The sequence below is a fragment of the Cnephaeus nilssonii genome (genome assembly GCF_951640355.1).
Source record: "Cnephaeus nilssonii genome assembly, chromosome: 5".
Classification (NCBI taxonomy): Eukaryota; Metazoa; Chordata; class Mammalia; order Chiroptera; family Vespertilionidae; genus Cnephaeus; species Cnephaeus nilssonii.
Genome location: NC_137076.1, coordinates 18,135,769 through 18,156,980, shown reverse-complemented (window position 1 = coordinate 18,156,980; position 21,212 = coordinate 18,135,769). Strand labels below are relative to the sequence as shown.

The 21,212-nt window shown below is 54.3% G+C and overlaps 1 protein-coding gene across 1 annotated transcript in view; it reads right to left on the bottom strand.

Moving 5' to 3' along the window:
* The window catches only part of ELL (elongation factor for RNA polymerase II), a 64,440-nt gene that overhangs the window by 7,139 nt on the left and 36,089 nt on the right, over positions 1-21,212 (bottom strand). Inside the window, exons 3-8 of the mRNA XM_079772503.1 lie at positions 16,528-16,649; positions 16,003-16,166; positions 13,614-13,879; positions 9,821-9,945; positions 1,963-2,059; positions 238-712 (exon numbers count right to left, since the gene is read on the bottom strand). Coding sequence (XP_079628629.1) covers positions 238-712; positions 1,963-2,059; positions 9,821-9,945; positions 13,614-13,879; positions 16,003-16,166; positions 16,528-16,649 — 1,249 coding nt within the window. The remainder of the gene's footprint in view (positions 1-237; positions 713-1,962; positions 2,060-9,820; positions 9,946-13,613; positions 13,880-16,002; positions 16,167-16,527; positions 16,650-21,212) is intronic.

The following is a 21,212-nucleotide window of genomic DNA, read 5'->3' as shown; positions in this document are numbered from 1 at the left end:
CCCCAGTGCTGGCTTGGGACATAAAGGATTGCAGAAGGCTCTGGGGCCAAGACCTCTGGGTCATTCACTGATGCCCGGTGTGAGAACACAGGGTTCAGGGGCTGCATGTGCAGAGTGAGCCAACATGGGGTGCACGGGGCATTGTGGCACCCTTGGCATTATGTGGAGCTGGTGCTCAGGCTCCTGGCAGTAACCTTCTGCAGAGCCCCTGCCCCAGGTCTGCTTTTCAGCACCTACCCAGGTTGACTGGCGGGGCTCCAAGGGAGCCAGACACAAGGTCTGGTGGCCTGGCTCGATGCCTGTCCCCAGCTGCCCTATCCTTGTCCTTGTGCTTCTTAGACTTCTTCTTGGACTTGCCGCGAGACGAGCCACCGTGGGGCCTGCTGGGCTGGGCACAGTCCTTCAGCAGGGGAACGCTAAGGCAGGACGCGGGGGCTGGGGTGGCCATTTCCCCATGATCACAGTCCCGGCCACTGTGGCCCAGGTCATTGCTGACATCAGCCAGAGGGTCGTGTGCCCTCGGAGGATCCAGCCGTGGGGGTAGGTGGGCATCTGTGCCCGCCAGTGGGCCAAGGGTGGGCAGTAGGGCCTCCCGGCCATGGGGCACATTCAGCTTCCCATTGGCGGCAGGCTGAGCTCTCTGGGTGAAGTGCGATATCCTTGGTTTCTTGTTGGCCAGGGGGTCAATGAAATCAGGAGGCTGAGGACGTTTCTGGGAAGAAAGGGAGATCATTTTAGAGGGGAGCCTGTATCTGAGGTAGCTGGCATCCCTGGGACTTGGCAGCAACAGGCCAACCTGAGCTAAGCAAGCAGCAGTGCCCACCTGCAAGGCCTACTCCAGCCACACAGGGGCGCCCAGATACCAGTCAGGCCTTTGGTGCCCACCCCAAGGACACATGCAGAGGAAGAAAGGGCAGCTAGGTCACCAGAGTACTGGCCCAACCACCTCCAGAGACTGGACTAAAATGTCACTGTGTTCAGCATCTTCCCCAGATGACAGCATCTTCCCCAGATGACAAGCCAAATCTGAGGGACACAGGGCAGCCCCACTGGCTGAGACCCATCACCCCAAACCCCTGACTACTTCGATCTCATGGCAGCCCATGGACATGGTCCAGTCTCATCCCCATTTCACAGATGATTAGACTGAGGTATGTGAGAGGCAAGGACAGAGCATAGAAGGGGAACCAGCACTGGACTAGGTGGCCCTGATCCAGGGAAACAGCTAAAGAGAGAAAGACTGCAGATGGCAGGCCCAGGACAGGGGGTAGAAGTGAGTGAAATGAGGCCTCACAGCTGGGGTGTGCATGGACCTGGCTTTTCCATGTGTGTTGGGTGCTCCAGGCCAGAGGAGGAGGAGGAGATGAGGGAGAGAGGGAAGAGGAGGCGGGTGAAGAGGAGGGAGAGGTGGAGGGGGAGGAGAGGGGCCCGAATGTGGGACTCCCAAGTCAGAGCACAAAGGTGGGGATAATTTTTACCAAAAAGCTCAAGCAATGATGAAAGGGGCATAGCCAAAGAACCCCAGTCAGAGCCAGGTGAGCGCTGCCCCCACCCAGCCCCTGCCGCCCTTCCTGACTACTGACTAAAATGGCAGCAGCCACTGCTCACAGGCCCCCACCAGGTGCCATTCCGTCCTGCAGCCAGCACACAGGATTTTACTCATGACGGGCAACAGAACACGAGGCTCAGGGCAGTCCAGTGCTTGGCCTCCCGTGGCCACACTACTGGAAGATGTCCAAGGAAAGCACACCCAGGTCCTGGGCCCAGGCCTCCCGCCTGGGGAAGCCAGACAGCTAGCTGCTCATTTGTTGAAGAAATGTCCCAGCCTTGAGCCAAGAGCTCAACAGGCTCCCCAAACACCAGGATTGGGTCAGGCCACTGGCTCTGGCAGAGACCCACTCTCCTCCTCCTCCACAAGCATCAGCATCTCCATGTTGTCATACCCATGCCCACTGCTCCTACCTGGGGGGGTGAGGCTGAGCTCCCGTGCTCTCTTGGAGGGCTGGCGGCAGCAGGTTCTCCAGGGAGGCCACCTGCACTCTGTGGCTGGCACAGCTTTCTGCGAAGGAGATTCAGGGTGGGTGGTGGCTTGCAGCAGTACCCCACGGGGCACCCCCAGGCCCACCTGTCTCTGCACTGACACCACAATTCCACCTGTGCCGAGTGATATGGGGAAGGGCTGCTGCCCTGAACCAGAGGAGGGTGAGCATAACAGGTATGTCAGGGCCTGGTGGGCAGAGCTGCCGGAGTACATCCCATCCTAGTTTTATCCACAGCTGTGGCCTCACTGCCCAGAGGACTGTCCCACCGGGTGTCCTGTGCCCAGAGAAGGATCAATTGATCACCCACTCATCTAGACTCCTGTTACCAAGGAACCATATAAAATCGACCAAACACTCCAGGTCTGTACTGTTTACCCATGGAAGCTGGGATACTGGGGTGCTGGCCACTCAACTGTTTACCCTAATAATGACGCTCACTGCAGAAACCCTAGAGAATACAGAAGAGAACTGCGACGCCCTGGTCTGTGACAGGAAGGCCTCCTGGATTCAGCACAGGCCACAGCACCTCCTTGTGGATGACAGGGGTGGCTACTGGTCCACCTGGACCTGAGCAAAACAATGCAGCCAGGGATAAAAGAAGAGACAGACACCCCAAAGCTGGATGGTGACCCTGGTGCTGTGTGTGGTGCTGAGGGCCCTCCTCCAGCCCTGCAGGGAGACTGAGGTCCAGGGGCTCAAGGACCACGTCTGTGCTGCTTCAACCAGTGACAAGCAAGCCTGACTCCCTGATCAATGGCCACACTCCAAACCACCGCGGCTATCCCCTGCATGAGGCCCAAAATGCAAGGAGAGCCACAGGAAAGGTGCCCAAGACATGCGGGCACTCACTAGGCAACACGGTCCCTGTGGTTAAGGAGGGGCAGGCTTGCTGTCCATTCTCAGGGAAGCCACCAGAGCTCTGGTTAATGACTGAAAACCAAGGACAGGCATTTCTTTCACTCTCTTTCAAGTTCCCCACTAAAAAGGCATGAAGAGGAAAGGGAACAAGAAAACAACAATATTTAACACTAATGCAGAAATATAGGCTCCGAGAAAACCAAGTCCCAGGCCACAGAATCCTGAGGCCCAGGGGTCGTAGCCTCAGGACCTCAGAGGAGGAGCTCCCAGCAGGCTGTTCCTGCGCAGCCCTGCTCTGGGGCCTGGTCTGCTGCAGAGCCCACAGCATGTCCAGGCGAGGAGGCGCCTGGGCCTTCTCCAGGCGCTGGGAGGCTGCTTGGGCCACACCTGAAGACAGGAGGGACAGGCGTGTGGCCCTGGGAGAGGAGGACACAGAGAAGCCCTCCAGAGGAGTCAGAGCCGCGCAGAGGAAAGTCCTGAGGAGAGTGGGGCTTCCAGGCAACAAATGTCAGGCTCCACAACAGACAGAAAAATTCATTTGAAAGGAAGGACTGTAAGGGGATGAAAACTTTAACTCAACAACAAAAACACCAGTCTTAGTATCTTCAGAAAGACAAAGGACTTGTATCAACATCTCTCCAAAGAAGATATGCAAATGGCCAACAAGCACATGAGAAGGTGCTCAACATTGTTCTTCATCAGGGAAACGCAAATCAAAATCACAGTGAGATACGACTTCACACCCACTAGGACAGTTGGACTAAAACAACATCAGGAAATAAGTGTTGGTGAGGATGTAGAAAACTGAACTTCTGTATCTGCTGGTGGGAATGTAAAACGGTGCAGTCACTGAGAAAGAGCATAGTGATTTTTCAAAAAGTAAATCATAGAATTACCATGTGGCTCAGCACTTGCACTCCTTGGTATATGTTTAAAGAGAACTGAAAATCCATGTCTACACAAATCCTTGGACACAAATGTTCATGGCAGCACAATTACACCAAGAGGTGGAAACAACCCAGGTATCCATTGAAAAGATGAATAAATAAAATGTGGCCCATCCGTCTAACAGAATATTATTTAGCTATAAAAAGGAATGAAGCGCCCTGGCTGGTTTGGCTCAGTGGATAGAGTGTCAGCCTGTGGACTGAAGGGTCCCGGGTTCGGTTCCAGTCAAGGGCACATGCCCAGGTTGTGGGCTCGATCCCCAGTGGAGGCAGCCAATCAATGATTCTCTCATCATTGATGTTTCTATCTCTCCCTCTCCTTACCTCTCTGAAATCAATAAAAATATATATTAAAAAAAAAAAAAAAAAGGAATGAAGCACTGACATATGCTACAACCTGGATGAACCTTAAAAGCATTATGAATAAAGAAGCCAGACACAAAAGGCCACATGGTGTATGATCCCATTTATATGAAATGTCCAGAACAAGCGAATCCATAGAAAGAGAAAACGAATGGCCAAGGGTTAGGGGAGGGCAATGAGGGAGTGACTACTAAAGAGGAGTCTCCTTTGGGGTGATAGAAATGTTCTGGAATTAGAGATCATGGCTGCACAACATTGTGAATGCACTAAATACCAATAAGTTGTACACTTTTTTGTTGTTGTTAATCCTCACCCAAGGATATTTTCCATTGATTTTTAGAGAGAATGGAAGGGAGAGAGAAACATAGATGTAAGAGAGACATATCAATTGGTTGCCTTTGCACACACCTCAACCAGCCTGCAATCAAGGTACATGCCTTTGACCGGGATCAAACTGGGGACCCTTCAGTCCCCAGGCTGACGCTCTTTCCACTGAGCCAAACCGGCTTGTGTTAAGTGAACTGTATCTCAATAAAGCTATATATTTTTTAATTTCCTTAAGAGTAAATTAAAAACGGCATCACTCCCATGGATAAGAACATGATACGCCCGGCTGGTGTGGCTCAGTTGGTTGAGCATTGTCCCATGCACCAGGAGGTTGCCTGTTCAATTCTCGGTCAGGGCACATGCCCAAGTTGTGGGCTCAAATCCCATTAGAGGGCGTGCAAGAGGCAGCCAATCAATGTTTGTTTCCCTCTCTCTCTCTCTTCCTCTTTTTTTCCTTTCTCTGAAATCAATAAAAACATATTTATTTTAAATATAAATAAAAGAAGATGATGCTACAAAAAAGAGAATAAGAAGGACTCTTGGGAACTAGAAATGATGGCCAAAAGGACAGGTTGGGAGAAGCCAAAGAAACCTCCTAAAAGAAAAAAAGAGAGAAAGGATAATAGGGAAGACGATGGGAAGAGTCTAGGAGCATAATGCCCCAGTGGCAGAATTAGAGGAAGCAGGAGGAAGGCTAGTGAGACCTTTTCCCAATCACACAAGAACAGGAAGGACAAGGTAAGTTTTCAGACCATGGGGGCCACATTGCCCCCCTGCTCCAGATCACCTGCAAGGCTGTCCATGTGGATGTGTGCACAGGGCTGGGTGGGGAACCTCTGAGTGCTGTTTCCTACTGACCATACACACACAAGTGCACACACACTTGTATGCAAACATGCACATGGGCTACTAACTCTCAGCCATGTCCCTTCCTGGAAATTCAGTGAGGACAAGGCCCTGAGGTCTGGGAACTTAGGCACCTGGTGAGAGGCTCTAAAAGAAGGACGGATAGGAGAAGCCTCGCTGTGCCCCTCAAGTGCCCCTTGCCACCTCAAAGTACCTGGGTAGGCATAATCAGCCATTTCAACACTGGATCTTTTTTACCAAAAATTATGTGATGAATGAAAACACCTGCAGGAGGGGACAGTGGCAACCTAACACGTTTAGCTGGGGCAACAGATCGCCAGAGAGGGGACATGGGGAGAGTGTCTCTTCTACAGAGAGTGTCTCCTTTCAGCTCCCCAGCACCCAAAAACCTTGGACAGCCAGAGCAGGGACCTCGGGCCTGGTCGCTTGGGGATGAGTGCCCTGCAGGGCTCAGGAGGAACTTGGGGTTCACCTAGAGTGGCCCCAACTCAGCTTTGTTTTCCAGATGCAATTACTGCTTTAAAGAGCTGAACTTAGAAGATGGCGGCATAGGTTAAACACCTAACCTACAGCCGGGCACAACAATATCAAAAACACAACTAAAAGTCAAAACGGACATCATCCAGAACCACAGGAAAGCTGGCTGACTGAAATGCCCACAATTAGAAGGAAAAAGAAAACCACAAGGAAAATCAGAGAAGCCGTAAAAGCTTGAGGTATGGAGACACAGGCGGAGACACGAGCCCGCGCGCGTGCGGGGAAGACGGAGCCGGAGAGGAAGGGGCGGCTGACGGCCTGGCTGGCGTTCTCTGGCGGGAAGGAGATAAAAGCGCCAGATTGTGCTGAACCCCAGCTCCGACTGCACTGAACCCCATTTCCCGGCGAAACCCTGGGAAGCCGGGCTCATGCTGGGGGAGTCTGAGCTGTGGGACGGAGACACAGAGGAGCTGCGCCGGAGCCGCGCACGGGAATGCGCGCAGAGGAGGGTCTGTTGCCTGTGCCGCTGGATTGCCCTAGCGGAAGGAGACAAAAGCTCCGGACTGTGCTGAACCCCTAGTTCCAACTGCACTGAACCCCAGTTCCGGGAAAGACCCGGGGAAGCCAGGCTCATACTGGGGAAAGCTGGGCTGTGGGGCAGAGATGCAGAGAGGCGGCGAAGAGCAGAGCACCGGAGGCGCGCACGGGATTGTGCGCGGAGGATGGGCTGTTGACTGTGCCGCTGAGTCGCCCTGGAGGGAAGGAGACAAGAGCGCCAGACTGAGGTGAGCCCCAATTCTGACTACACGGAGACCCAGTTCCGGGAGAGAATCTGGGAATCCAGATTCATTGGGGGAGAGACTAGACTGTTTGGCAGCGCGCGAAACTCCAGGGCACTTTTCTCTCAGAGGTGTTTGCTGGGAGTACGGAGGGACACAGGAACCTCATAGGGCGGGGCTGACAGGAAGCCAAGGCGGTAGGCTCCGCCCTGTAACTCCGCCCCATCCAAGCTGAACACAGAGGCTTTTACAATTTTGCAAGTCTAGTTGAATGGGGCTGTCTCCCGGCATAGACACAGCTGATCCTCACAGCCAATTGGGCTGGAGGTCACATCCTCCCAGTGTACCAACAGCAATCAAGGCTTAACAACACCAAGACTTTGCACTCAGCCCACAAAGGGGGATATCAAGAGCGACCACCTAGGGAGATTGGGGAAGCTGAGCGATAGGGAGGCAGCCAAAAGGGGAAGGCACCGAAACAGGTCACGAATATAAGGGATGCTGTAATTCCTGCTGAGGGGCCACAGGCAGTAGCTGACCTACACTACATTGGAGACCCAGAAATGAGGGCATCTAGTGGTCGGTGTGAGATGACACCAGTCTTCGACCACTCCCATAAGGGACACATTCAAGAGGCAGACGCAGTGAGCGCCGAAGCCTTGCTGCACCAAGACCCGGCACATAGGCGTGTCTTCCGCACAGCAACTCTTCCTTTATAGACACAGAGGGTCCGCACGGCCAATAGGCCTGGAGGACAATTCCTCCCAGTGACACCAACAACAATCAAGACTTAACTATACAAACAAGGACCAAGATGGAGGCATAGGGCAGAAGCCTGATTGCTGCCTACCACAACGGTTTTGAGACTACGACGGGAGAGCAGAGCAGACACCATCCAGAACCACCGGAGGGCTAACTGAGCGGATGCTATACAACTAGAATAAAAGAGAGGGGTACGCGGGATGAAGCTGATGCCGGTGACCCAAAGACCACACTTTAAAAACTACGGCTCAGGCGACACAATGGCGGCCTGGAACGTGCTCGGTGCAGTTCCCCCAGCGGTCTCCGGCTGAGGGGAAGGCTTCACTCGCTGCCGAGCACGGACAGACGAGCCCCTGGGAGACATGGGGCGGGAGACTACGAGCTTGCTGACCTCCGAGTCCTTCAAGAATCTCAACACCCCGGAAGCGGCCAGGTGCGCACGCTCGGCGAACGGCCACCGCTGCAGACCCAAGGGCCGACGCAGCCACCCCGGACCAGCCCGCCGCCGCGCACCGGGCACACCGGAGCTTCGCCGAGCCCGCCGCCCAACGAGTTCTGCGGTGGCTGCCCTGGAACTCTGAGAAAATGGCCGAAGGAATTGCTGAGAGGGAATTGACCAACAGGAATTGGGATCAAGAAGACGAAACCCCGCTGGGTCCCGGATCCGGGTGAAGCCGCGTGCCCCTGGGTCTGGGTGAGGCTGGGAACTGGGTCAGGGTGAGGCTGGGCCCCGGGTCTGGGTGAGGCCACGTGCCCCTGGGTCCGGGCGAGGCCATGCGCCCCTGGGTCCGGGTGAGGCTGAATCCTGGGTCTGGGCGAGGCCGTGCGCCCCTGGGTCCGGGTGAGGCTGAATCCTGGGTCCGGGCGAGGCCGTGTGCCCCTGGATCCGGGTGAGCCCTGGGCCCCGGGTCTGGGCGAGGCCGCGGGCCCCTGGATCCAGGTGAGCCCTGGGCCCCGGGTCCGGGCGAGGCCGCGGGCCCCTGGATCCGGGTGAGCCCTGGGCCCCGGGTCCGGGCGAGGCCGCGGGCCCCTGGATCCGGGTGAGCCCTGGGCCCCGGGTCCGGGCGAGGCCGCGGGCCCCTGGATCCGGGTGAGCCCTGGGCCCCGGGTCCGGGCGAGGCCGCGGGCCCCTGGATCCGGGTGAGCCCTGGGCCCCGGGTCCGGGCGAGGCCCCGGGCCCCTGGATCCGGGTGAGCCCTGGGCCCCGGGTCCGGGCGAGGCCGCGGGCCCCTGGATCCGGGTGAGCCCTGGGCCCCGGGTCCGGGCGAGGCCGCGGGCCCCTGGATCCGGGTGAGCCTGGCCCCGGGTCCGGGTGAGGCCGTGGGCCCCTGGATCCGGGTGAAGCAGTGCCCCTGGGTCCAGCCGAGACCAAACCAGAGGGAGTCGGACCTGCATTACCACCATTTGTCCACCATCCAGAGCTGAGGGGTCAGTGCCGACATGTACTCATAGGGAACCAGTGGACATTGATATTGGGTCTCAAAAGAACTGTTGGTCCAGAAAGAAACTCACTACAGACTGATTCATTTGCCTGTCAGCATAACTATTATTGCTCGTCGCACATTCAATTCTTATAAGTATATCTATAGTGACACATGATTTCGCTCATCTAGGGGAAATGATGAACAACATAGACTGATGAACAAGAACAGAACCAGAAACAAGGAGGCATCGATCGGACTATCGGGCCTCAGAGGGAGGATAGGGGAGGGTGGGGGGAGGGGGGAGAGATCAACCAAAGGTCTTGTGTGCATGCATATGAGCCTAACCAATGCTTAAGTTCAACAGAGGGTTGGGGCATCCAAGGGGAGGGGTGTGGGATGGGAAGGGGGGGATGAGGACAAATATGTGACACCTTAATCAATAAAGAAATTTAAAAAAAAAAAAAAAAAAAAGAGCTGAACTTAACAGAGAAGGAAAAAAAAATAAAACCTCCATAAAGAGCTCCAGGTCCTGAGAAATCACTTAAGAATTAGTGTTCAGCTGGCACCAGTAGAGAAGGCATCAATCGCTGGCTGACCAGGCCGCTTACCCACTCCTCCCAGATCCCAAGGCCACTCCTGACCTCTGGTCCCTAACCCCAGAGGGTGCATTTAACCTGCTTAGTCATGCCTGTGGGGAGCTTTGTTTTGTCTGCTTCCCATTCTTAAATGGTTCTAAGAAGAAGGCACAGCCTCCTAAGCAGAAGCCCTTGGAGAGTGATGTATGCTCTTGAGCCCACACAGCGGGGGCTGGCCTTTCCCCCAGCAGGAGGCCAAGGTGGGCTGTCCAGGCAGGAGAAGATGGCCAGAGTTTCCACGGGCCTTTCTACCCAGCTCTCAGCCCTGAAGCCTTTGGAACTAGACAAGGCCACCCCAGGCCCTGAGATCTACCTGAGGCCCAGGAGAGGTGGCCTTACCTGACAAGCATGCGCTTTAGCAGCTGCTGGTCCCCCTCTGAGTAGCCAGGCCAGTCCTTTTGCACATCCTTGTACACACAGTCCTTCAGTGTGCAAGTGCCATCCTTGGTATTCATGTTGGCCACCTGCAACACAGAGCCAGCGTCACTTTGTGGGAAGCCTGGAGGGAAGGGAGCATGGAGGCAGACAGGCAGTCCTGGAAGGAAAGAGGGCAGCACCCCTCCCCCAGCTCCTCTGCACTAAGTCCAGATGCACACTTCTCACAGCTGCTCGGGGCCAGACTGGCTCTAGAAAGGGGGGCTACCATGTATAAACCCATCATCAGCCTCCCTCTGCTATGGATTGAACATGTGTCCCCAAAATTCACATTATGGTATGTGATAGTATTTGGAGGTGAGGCCTTTGGGAGGTGTTTAGATCATGACAGCGGAGCCCTCATGATTGGGATTAGTCTCCTTATATAAGAGGTTCCCTTGCCCTTCTGCCATGTAAAGACACAGTGTGAAGATGAATCACCATGGGGGCCTTCAAAGCTACCTAATCTGCCACCACCTTGATCTTGCAAGTCCAGTCTCCAGAACTGTGAGAAGTAAATGTCTGTTGTTTGAGCCGTCCAGGTCCATGGGACTGCAATAGCAGCCTGAATGGATGAAGACACCCCTCTAGGATTTGCAGCTCCTGAGGCAGAGTAGGCAGAGGTTGGGGGTGCTGGGCAAGAGGCGCCTCTAGGGGCCAGACTGAGCCCACCTCCCATGTACCAGCCAGCTCTGCTCCCATTCGTTAATGAAAGCTGAGTTGGTCTCTAAATGGTTTTTGAAGATGGGTTTTAAACATCTGCCTTAAGGGTGCTTGAAGTTTTGAAGGGCGCCCTGGTCTTCTACACATGCATGTGTAGCTGTGTGTTGCTGTTTCTCCCTATTACTGGGTTCTAAGAGGACTTCATGTCACAGTGATTTCCACAAGGAGCATTTTTTTAAAGACAATCATCTGGTGCCAACACTAAGATTACTCAGATGTTGAAACTATCTGGTAAGAATTTTTTTTTAATCCTCACCAGAGGATATATTTTATTTTTTAGAGAGAAGCGAGGGAGGGACAGGGAGAAACATTGATTGACTGCCTCATGTTCATATGCCAACCAGGGATCGAACCTGCAACCCAGGTATGTGCCCTGACCGAGAATTGAACCTGCAACCTTTTGATGTATGGAACAACGCTCCAACCAACCAAACTACCCCAGCCAGGGCCACAAGGAGCATTTTTAACAGTTGAGTAATATTCCACCGAATGGCCACACTATGATTTACTCAAACATTTCTCCTTTGTTGGATGCGGATGTGTTTCCAGTTTCTCTGTAGCATAAACAGACGTCACCATGTGCAGGCTTTTCCATGCAGGCAACGGTTCTTTCGCCAACTTCCCAGAAATGGGATTAATGGGTCAAAGGCTCTGAACGCCTTTTATGGCTTTTGATACATTTTGCTCAAATACTCTCTAGAAGCATGTCCAACCTGTCAACACTCCCACCCATGAGGAGGAGCCTATGGGTTTCTCTGAAGCCCAGCCAGCCCTGGAAACAGATGCCTTCAATGTTTCCACAGAAGGAAGAGAGGTTCCTTTGAGGAACGCAATTTTGTCAGTGCTGCTCACCGGACACCTGGTCATGTGGGAGGCTGACCAGCCTAGGCAAGGTGCAGCCCACAGGATTCCTGAAGACCTTCCCCTTCCCCAAGTTGACAGGGCCCTGCTGCCCCCCACAATCACTGGGGAGAACTACCTGGGCAGTGAACACAGAAGCACAAGGCAGATGGGGCCGTTCAGGAGAAATCAGAGCAGGCACAAGGAGGACGCTCTGCCTGTAGATGCTGGCTGGGCTACCTCCAGGAGGCTGCCAACAACCCAAGCTGAGTGGAGGAGCCATAGCCCATCACGGTGCCTCTCTAGTTCCAGAAGGGCCTGGAGCAACGAGAGCGTCCGGGGGTATGAAACAGAGCGGTTGCTCCAGGCTGGTCCATATAAGCACCCCCAGACCCGTCTCCAGAAAATGGAGTGTGGTGTCCTATCGTGTCTAAGGGCCTCTCTGAGGGTAAACCTCAGGTGTATCTGTGTGCTCTGTCAGCTAAGTTTCACATTCTGGGTTTGAGGGTCTCTCGTGTTTCTTCTTCATTTCAGGCATAAGCAAGGCAAGAGGGGAGGGCGGGAGTGAGGGCATTCTTAAGAACGCCACACCAGAGGCTGAGGGCCTAGCCTGACAGCAGTGAGGGCTGCAGGCACATCCAGGGACGGACATGGATCCCACCTGTATCTTCAGTCCTGACTCACACCTGACAGCTCCATCAAACTCCCCTCAGCCCTACCTTGGTCTCCCCGTGCTACAGAGAAAGGTTCTGGGGGCACCCAGCCCAGGGGAAGGGCCTTCCATGTGCTTCCCTTTAATTTGTGAGGACAAGACCGACATGTTTGACCTTCCAAGGAACTGAGCCCCCTGGTAAGGCTATTTCTGGTTCTGCAGCTTCCTAGAGCTTTGGCAAGCCCCTGAGCCAACTCCTAAACTCGCATGTAGAAAAATCACTGATTAGTCCTTCTCAGCACAAACTATGAGCTGGGGTTGGTGCCTCAGGAGGCCAAATCCACACATGGGTGCCAAGTAAGTGGACATGGGAGCCCCCGATATACTGGTGATGTGAAGTGTTAACAATTACCAAGGCCCTGGTAATACAGGAGATGTCTTCCTAGACAAAGATAATGGGTGCCCCAGAGATAATGGGTGGGCCTGGGCCCAACCCAGATCTACAACCATGCATGAAATGAAGCTCCAACTTTTCCACGGGGGAAGATCTAGAGGCCTCTTTTCCCCACCCCTACCCTTTACCGTGGACTCTGGGGCTAGGGGTAATGAGGGACCCCAGCTGGAGCATGGTGCTCACATTCTCCTACCAAACACGCTGCATGGTTCACAAGAGCCTCGGGTTGCATGAGGAAGGGGAAAATGAACAGTCGAGAGGCCTACTGAAGAACTTGGCAAACATGAAAATTCATCCTCAGGTACAGCTACCATCTCGGCATAGGCTTTCTGCCACAAGAGGCACGGGCCAAATGCCCAGAGTGTCGAAGGCAGAAAGTAGGAAGAACAGGTGAGCTGGTAGCGGGGAACCAGAGAGGCTCGACCACACCTCCACCTCGGGTGCTGGCATGACTGTCCTCACAGCAACACAATGAAGTGGCATCAGCATGGCCTGGCTGATGTGGTGAAGCCAGAGCAAACCACTCACTTCCTAGAGGTCCTCCAGCTACCTCCCGGAATCCTGGGAACCAGGGCAGGGCCTCAGGAAGGTGGCTGGGCTCACCTCACTTGCTCCAAAGTCCAGGCTGTTTCTTAGTAGCAGGCTCACCTGCCAGCACCATGTTCCCACCAGGTAAGCCCTAGGCACCACAAGAGGTGCTGCAGCCGTGCCCCAGCCACAGATGGAATCCAGAGGTCCAGAGGTGAAGCCTCCTGCCTGGGATCATAGCTGGTGAGGGCTCTCACTAACGTGTGCATTCCCTGGTTTCACTCAATTCTAAAAAGCTTGTGCAAATGAAGTCTTGGATCTCCTGTGCAGTGACCGCTGCCTATGTGCTAACAGATGTTAAGGAATAGGGTGCTGGCCTGGCTTTAAGCTGACCTCAAGACACCAGACAGTAAATGCCATACTCCCAGTCCACTGTGCGTCCAGACCGTCTGTAGAGGCTGCTCATAGGCTGGCTGAATCCCATCCCACCCCACCCCAGCCAGCCCTGGGTAAGCATGCACCTGCTGGAGGAGGCTGTCCAGCGTGTCCTTGTCTGCCTGCGCCAGGCCATCCTTCTGTAGCCGCAGCAACAGTTCAGCCTTCCGGTAGGGCCTCAGTGCCAGAAGATGGAGCACCCGGTCACGGAAAGGCCTCTGAGATACCCCACCACCCCCGCTAACACCACTTTTCTTGATGGCATTTGCCAGGTTGATGGGGGTCGCCCGCTTCCGGGAGGGCACAGTATCCGTCGCCCCTGGGGCTGGTTTCCTAAACTGAACCTTCTTGCCTGCAACGAGAACCAGGGTGATAGATAAGTTAAGAATTGGAGGGGGTGAGAGTGGCCATGGTGTCCCACTGCCTGGGGCTGATGTTGAGTTCCTGAGTGTGGAAAGCAATGGCCAACAGCATCACACTCCTGCCAAGCCAGCGTGTCCAGCCCAGCCTGCTAGTTGGAGATCCAGGGTGGCTGAGAGCGCCACCTGCTGACCACACACAGCTCACTGGGCACTTGCAAGCTCAGAAACGGGAGCAGCAGGAAGTACAGGCATGTTTAGAGCCATAACTGACTTCATCCTGGGCAATCTAAATCCTGGGGACCAAAAACGCTGACCACCACAGGGAGAAGGGGCTGGTCTATTAGTCCTTTTGATGTTAAATGGAGGGGGATCCCTGACCTGCCAAGGTAGGCGTCCCCTGAGACTACACTTCGGAGCCCTGTGCTGGTCCCATGGGATTCGCCATTCTCTTTTATGAAAAAGTAGGGAACAGAGATGTCAGGGCCGCTTGGGCAGCTGCTCTGGAGAACCCAGGGTGTTAGCAGCTCCCCAGCTCTGGCTCCAAGTGCTTGCTCTTCAGGCAGCCATGGTTGTGCCTGGAGCCCTGGGGGCAGCAGGCCGCTCTAACCTTCTCCTGGTATAGACAATGGGGCCCAGCATGGCTGCCCCTCCACTGAGCCAGCAGACACTGCTCTCGAGGGAGGAAGTCGTTAATTCTGTCCTGGATGCTACACCTGACACCACGGGAATGTGGATGGCGGAGTGAGGTCAGCACATGCCCTAAATCCTTGGGCCAAAAACTTCTCCATCATGACTTCTTTTTGCTCTCATCCCTCTAATCTGATTTGTCAGTTTAACAAAGGAAGAAGTGCTTTGTGAATCTGCAGGCCTTCCAGTAGGGTCAGTGAATCTTCAGGCTTTCGGGTAGGGCCTGACTCTGTCCCTAGAAGATCCAGCTGACAGGCTGACATGAGATGGGGAGAGACCAAGTACAGCCGGACAGCATCCTAAGAGGCGAGATGAGTGTTTCCACTAAAACGTAAACTGTTGCAAAAATTCTCATCATATACAAAATGGTCCACATAAGACAAATCTTGGCCAAGTTTTTGGCTGAAAGACCCAGAAATTCACTAAGATGTCTATGAATGTCTATGTTTGCATCTTGAGGTGAAAGCAAGTAGATGAAGCTTTTTTTGGATTCTGATCCCAGCGGCGGGCAGCCATGTCCACTGGGGCTCAACACTGACCAGCAGGACAAACTCCTGCACACACATCTGGAATTTCATTCAGAGCCAACCCCATTGCCAAGGAAAGGAAACTAGGCTTTCTTTGGGAGTATGTGAAACCTCCCACCATTTCTTTAAAAAGAAAAACCCCATAAAGCCATCGAGGTCCTCGTCTGCTGTAAGCTGGTTCATGCCTCTTCTGCCTAATGCCCCTGTTTTCCTGGGAGTAACTTCGGATAACATTTCAACTCCATCTGGGTCTAGGAGGTGAGAAGGCTGCAGCGGAATGATGAGCTTTCTGAATAAACTGTACTTTTTATCCCATTTTTAATGTTTTCACCAAAATTATTTCTGAACAAATGCTGAGTTGCTTGAGCCTTCCAGGCAAGCAAGGACCAATGCTTTTCCTTCCAGGTCTCAATCCGACAGTCACTGGCTGGCCCCAACACAGCAGCAGGCCACCGTGGGGTGCATCTGGTGGTCTGTATCATGCTAGGCATCTCAGACTCGGTGAGGAGTCAGCTGGGCATGTGAGAACAAGGGCTGGTGGCCAGAGGAAATATGGCAACCCTGTGTTCATGAAGCATGTCTGTGTCTCTGGCCAGTAAAGGTCCCCAAGACTGTAGCCTGGGAGAGAGGCCAAGGACTCAAATTCTCTATTTTAGGTCCTGAGTCCACCTGGGGGTTTGGGAGGCAGCAGATGGCATAGTCCCCAGTTGACTGGCAGGACCTTCTTCCTGACCAGACATGGACCTGGCCGGTCCTGCTCAGGGGCTGGACCACACCTCTGCTCCTGGCCTGGACAGGCTCTGAATGCCTCCTACTCCCCCAACAGCTGCCTGTCAGGCATAATCCACTCCCGCCCAAGTGGAGCCCCCACAGTTGAAGTCCCTGGCCCCCATCCTCACCCAGGTAGCGGCCTCCGGGCTTGATGACAATGGCACCCCGACTCCGTGTCTCCTCCTCGGCTTGTGCCATGCTCTGCCGTGCCTTCTGGTAGGAGTCATCGGTGGCACACACTGTGATTTTGTCCTGGATGCTACCCAAGCAGTCCAGGTGTATATCCCCATGGCTGTAAGACAAGGGGCCAGGAGCCAAGATGAACACCTGGGAGACGGAGATATGGTCTTGGGCCCGAGACACCACCCCCTCTCCTGCCCCGCCACCAGAAAACAGGGCTCAGCACTAATGTAGACATATGGTTTCCACAGGGCACATCTTTACCCAGAAGAAACAAGGGGACCAAGGCCCCTGGGTCAGAGACACAATGCAAGTACCTACACCCTGGACACAATGAAAGCAGCCAGAGGGGCTCAATCGAGGTATGGGGGCAGAAGGAGGCACTGGGCCAAAAGCGGTGGGCAAACACTTGCACAGGAGGGTGGGGGCCGGGGGGGAGGCTGAAGAGGCAGGGCTTTCCCTCTTGGCCTCACCTGGAGAAGTACTGCTGGATGCAGTCGAAACTGCCCTGGGGGCTGTCACGGCCAATGTTGGAGAGGTAGAAGGAGAAGATCCGAGCCTCTGAGGGGTAGTCCGGCTGGGGAATGGAGATGTGCTGCACGGAGACAAGGGGGCGTCACTGAGAGTCCAAAGCATGGAGGGGATTGTGGCACAGACCAGCTGCTGGATCCCAACTGTCCACTGTCCACTGCTAGCACTTTAATTCAAAACACCTCTGCTTTCCTGGCAGTGACAGGACTCGGCTGGTCCCCATCACCTGTACCCAGTAATGCTCAGGGTCCTCTTTCCCATGTAAGAGGGAAGGGTGATGGCATCACAGTCTGAGAAGTACAGAGCGGGTAACATACACCTGGAGGCAGGGACCAAACCCAAACCCAGATCTGGGCCATGATTTAGTTTCCTCACCCACCAAAAAGGGCAGATCTGGCCAAGGACATCCTTCAAAGGTAAAATGAGCCCTAGCTGGGTTTCTCGGTGGTTAGAGCATTGGCCCACAGACTGCAGGGCCACAGGTTCTATTTTGGTCAAGGGCATGTACCTTGACTGCACTCAATCCCCGGCCCCAGTCAAGGCATGTGCGGGAGGCAATCAATGGATGTTTCTCTCTGTCTCTCCCCCTCCCTTCCACTCTAAGTATCAATGAAAAAAATATCCTCAGGTGAGGATTAACAAAAAAACAAGGGGGGGGCGGGGGGGATGAGACAAGATGGTGTCAGCAGTCAGCAGGGCACGCTGGGCAGCCAAGATGCTTTGACCCTTGCTCTGCTTAGGGACCTCCTCTCCACCTCATGGCAGGAAGCCTGTACACCAGTCAGCAAAATAAAAAGCAGTTTCCGGGGAAACTGAGCCGGATGTGGGTGGCTCCTCCTTGCCCATATCTGCTCAGGGGGCAGTGGCTGCAGAGGGTGTCAGTCCCCACTGAACTGTCACCCCTGAGAGGAGGGGAGAGGAATCCGGCCTGAGTTCTAAGGTGCTGGTGGCCCTGGGTAGCTTCCACCCTACCTACTCCACCCCCAGCTCATGCAGCCGTGAGGCAGACTCAACCCCACTCATATAGGCAGGTGGGAAGGATAGACACCACCTCTAGCTGCAAAACGGAACTCTGCAACTATGCAGCCACAGCCATAACAGGCACAGCCCACAATGGATCAAGACAGGGAGACATCTGCCCAAGGACATGGGTGTAGGAAACCACTCATCACAGCTTCAGGATGCTCCCTGTAACCAGCAGAGAGCTGACGGTGGGACCAGGACATGTGCAGACGCCCTACCCGAGCTTGAGCAGGGAGCAGCTACCGTGTTCCCCTGGGCACTTCACTGTAACCCTTTCAGCCTGTGTGGGCCTTTTCCCCTAGGCACATATGCCCACTTCCAAAATTTGTCCCGGAGTAGGAGAGGGCCCAGCACTGAGCCCAGAGGCCAGTCTGTACTGGACAGTGGGTGACACAGGGCTTGAAATAATGCTCAGGAGAGCCTGGTCCTGGCTAGTGACAGGGGAAGACACACACAGAGGGTGCTTGTGGCCCGTGTCCTCGGGACAGCTGGGGGGTGGGAGGGAGGTGTGCTGGGAGTGGTACCACTGCTATGGCATCCTCTGGTTAATGGTTTGTTGCTGGTTAATAATTACCAATCTCTGGGAACCAGCAAGGAAACCATCCAGCTGGGCACAAATAGCCCAGGAACGCAGCTGTCTCTGCGCCAGGGAGCTTGGCATGTGTTCCAGGACATGGCCTGAAATGCAGCAGCCATGAACGTGCCCTCTGGACTGTCTCAGAGCTACCAGTTGGTCTGAGTATATGTAGTGGGTTTAGATATGTCTGATGGCAGCACTGACACCAGGTTATGGGGGATGGGGACAAGTGTTTGTGTGACAGAAAAACGAGAAATAAACAATAAACATGCTTGTCCCATCCCAGATGCCCTGAGTGCCTCTGAGGCCTGAGGCCTGCAGGGGGTGCTGGCTCCCCTGTGGCAGTTAGTGGGGTCCTGGTCAGAAGCCTTTCACCTCCACCCTTTGAAATCTGTCCCAAGTCAGCCACCGCACTCCCCCAGGTCACTGTATGCAGTGCAGGTGAGAGTTCCGGAGGCAAATCAAGTCCCTAGTGGAGGTGGGAGCAACATGGTGGGGGACAGCACTGGATATTCCTTCAGGCAAAAAGAGGAAAACAGGTGGATATGGGAGCCAAACACCACTGACCAGGTGCTCTCTTGCCAGAAGGATTACCAGGAATCATCAGTTTTCTTCATCATTTTTTAATATTTTTAAAAAAATAACTATTTATTGTTGAAAGTATTATACATGTCCTCTTCCCCCCCCCCCCCCCCACTGGTCCCCTCTAGCCTGCCCCTACCCCCAACCCCAGGCCCTCTCCACCCCATTGTCTGTATCTTCATCATTTTCATTCCCAGGGAACCATTCTGGGGAGAGTTACTACTGCGGCTAAGCATGCCTTCTAGGAGCAAAGCAGCCCCTTTTGCTGGCCTGGCAGATACCCAGGGCCCTTTCTAAGCACCTTCTCTTCCTTCTCCATGGGGCTCAGAAAAGCAATGCTCCGCCTTCACCTGCCCCCTTCCCCCAGGCTCCCAAGGTCTCAACTGCTCAACTTTGGTGTATGATGTCTCCAGGCTCATAAACCCCATTCTAGAGATATTTTTAAGATATTTCTAAACTATCCCTGGTACCAATAACACAGCAACAAGCACCTTATGGCTCAATCTTGAGCACATACTAATAGACATGGTTCCCACACACACATCGGCCAAAGGTCTGTGACCAGCCCTATCAGACCTTGTTCTAGAAATTGCAGCTCATGTTCCCACCACAGCCCAGGGAAATGCTAAGGACAAAACCCTACCTCTCCTTCTTCATTCAACTGGAGAGTTTTGGAGTGGGGCTGGCCAGGTGGGGGTGCTTTACCAGCTGTCAGGGGTTAACAACTCAGAAGTGACCCTTTGACAGCAGAGGACCAGTCAGCTAGCTCAGTGCCCCTGAGAGCGCAGAGAACACAGATGTGAAAACGTACCCCAAAAATGGACAGGTGATTGTTTTGCTCTAGAAGACACAGTCCTGGAGGCCAGACACATTCAGGTGGGGCCTAGCTCTCCAGGGAATGTGGTGATGCCGCAGAGTGCACAGGGTGACCGTGGCCACCAGAGGGTGCCATAGGGCCAGTCTGGGAGCAAGCCCCAGCCTAAGATGGGAGGTGGTGGGGATGGGCCCAACACCCACCCAGGAGGTACGTTGATGCTGTGACCCTATGCCAGCTGAACCACATTCATGTCTGAGGGGGAAGAGCACCGGGAGCCAAGAGTGAGCTCATCCTGTGCCACAGGGAATACATTGGTTCTCCTAAAGCCACGTTAATTTACACATGACCCTCTAGGTCAAGCATGTCAAACTCGAAGCCTGCTGCAAGTTTGACATGCTTGCTCTAGGTCAGTGGTCTGCAAACTCATTAGTCAACAGAGCCAAATATCAACAGTACAACGATTGAAATTTCTTTTGAGAGCCAAATTTTTTAAACTTAAACTTCTTCTAACGCCACTTCTTCAAAATAGACTCGCCCAGGCCGTGGTATTTTGTGAAAGAGCCACACTCAAGGGGCCAAAGAGCCGCATGTGGCTCGCGAGCCGCAGTTTGCCGACCACGGCTAGGGTGAACAAGATCCCTATCTGGTAGAGGCTGAGGGACAGAGGGGAAAATTGGCCAAGGTCCCCAAGCTAAGGAGCCTACAGATAGGGTCTCAATCTTCAGTCTGTTAGCTTCATGGACCTCTGGGGAGTGGGTCCCTGAACACTGAAGCAGCCCATGTCCCTAAAGAGCCTGTTCCATCCAGCTCCGCTGGCCTCCTGCTCCTCCATGCACACCCCACATCCTGCTCCATTTCTAACCTGGAAGGTGTTGTGCACAGAGCAAAACCCCCTCCTTACTTCTCAGGAACATGCTGGCCCAGCTGTGCGCATGCAATGGAGTGACCAGGAGAAGTGGGAGGAGAGAGCCAAGGCACCCTACCTCCTCCCTGTCAGTCTGGGTGATTGTGCACATGCAGCCTGGCACCAGGCCAAGCCTTTCCCACCTGGCTGGGGGGAGGGGGACATGTCCCATCAATGCCCAGGAGGAGGAGGAGGTACAGATGTCGCGGGGGCAGACCCAGTGCTTGACTCTATGTAGCAAGCTGGGGGGAAAACAACACTCCCCCTGTCACACAGCCCATCCAGCCCTCACGTAGGCTCCCACAGGGAAGAGCCTTCTGGTGAAAAATCATGGCCTGGACTGCCTGGAGCTGCAACACAGCACCTCCATGCTGAAATCCTCTAGAGACTCTGTTAAGCAAAAGAAAGCCAAGGAAGAAGAAAAGGTGGACAAAACATGATTCTAAAACTAAGGTGGTGAGACCCCACATCTAGAATGAACGTGGCTCTCAGGCTTTCCATAGGAATTCAGGGGACATAGGGCATGGCCCAGGAGAAACTCACGGAGCATCTGTGAGTGGTGGAAAGTGAACACTGACCACGGTGGCCCCTTCTGTGCACTGGCCTCATCTTCCCACAGGGGCTGAGGGACCAGGGCAGCCCCACCGACACCCCTGGAGAAAGGTCTCAAGAAGAATAAAGGGAGGTGGCAAAAGGGTGACCACAAGACTCTGATGGGGCCAAT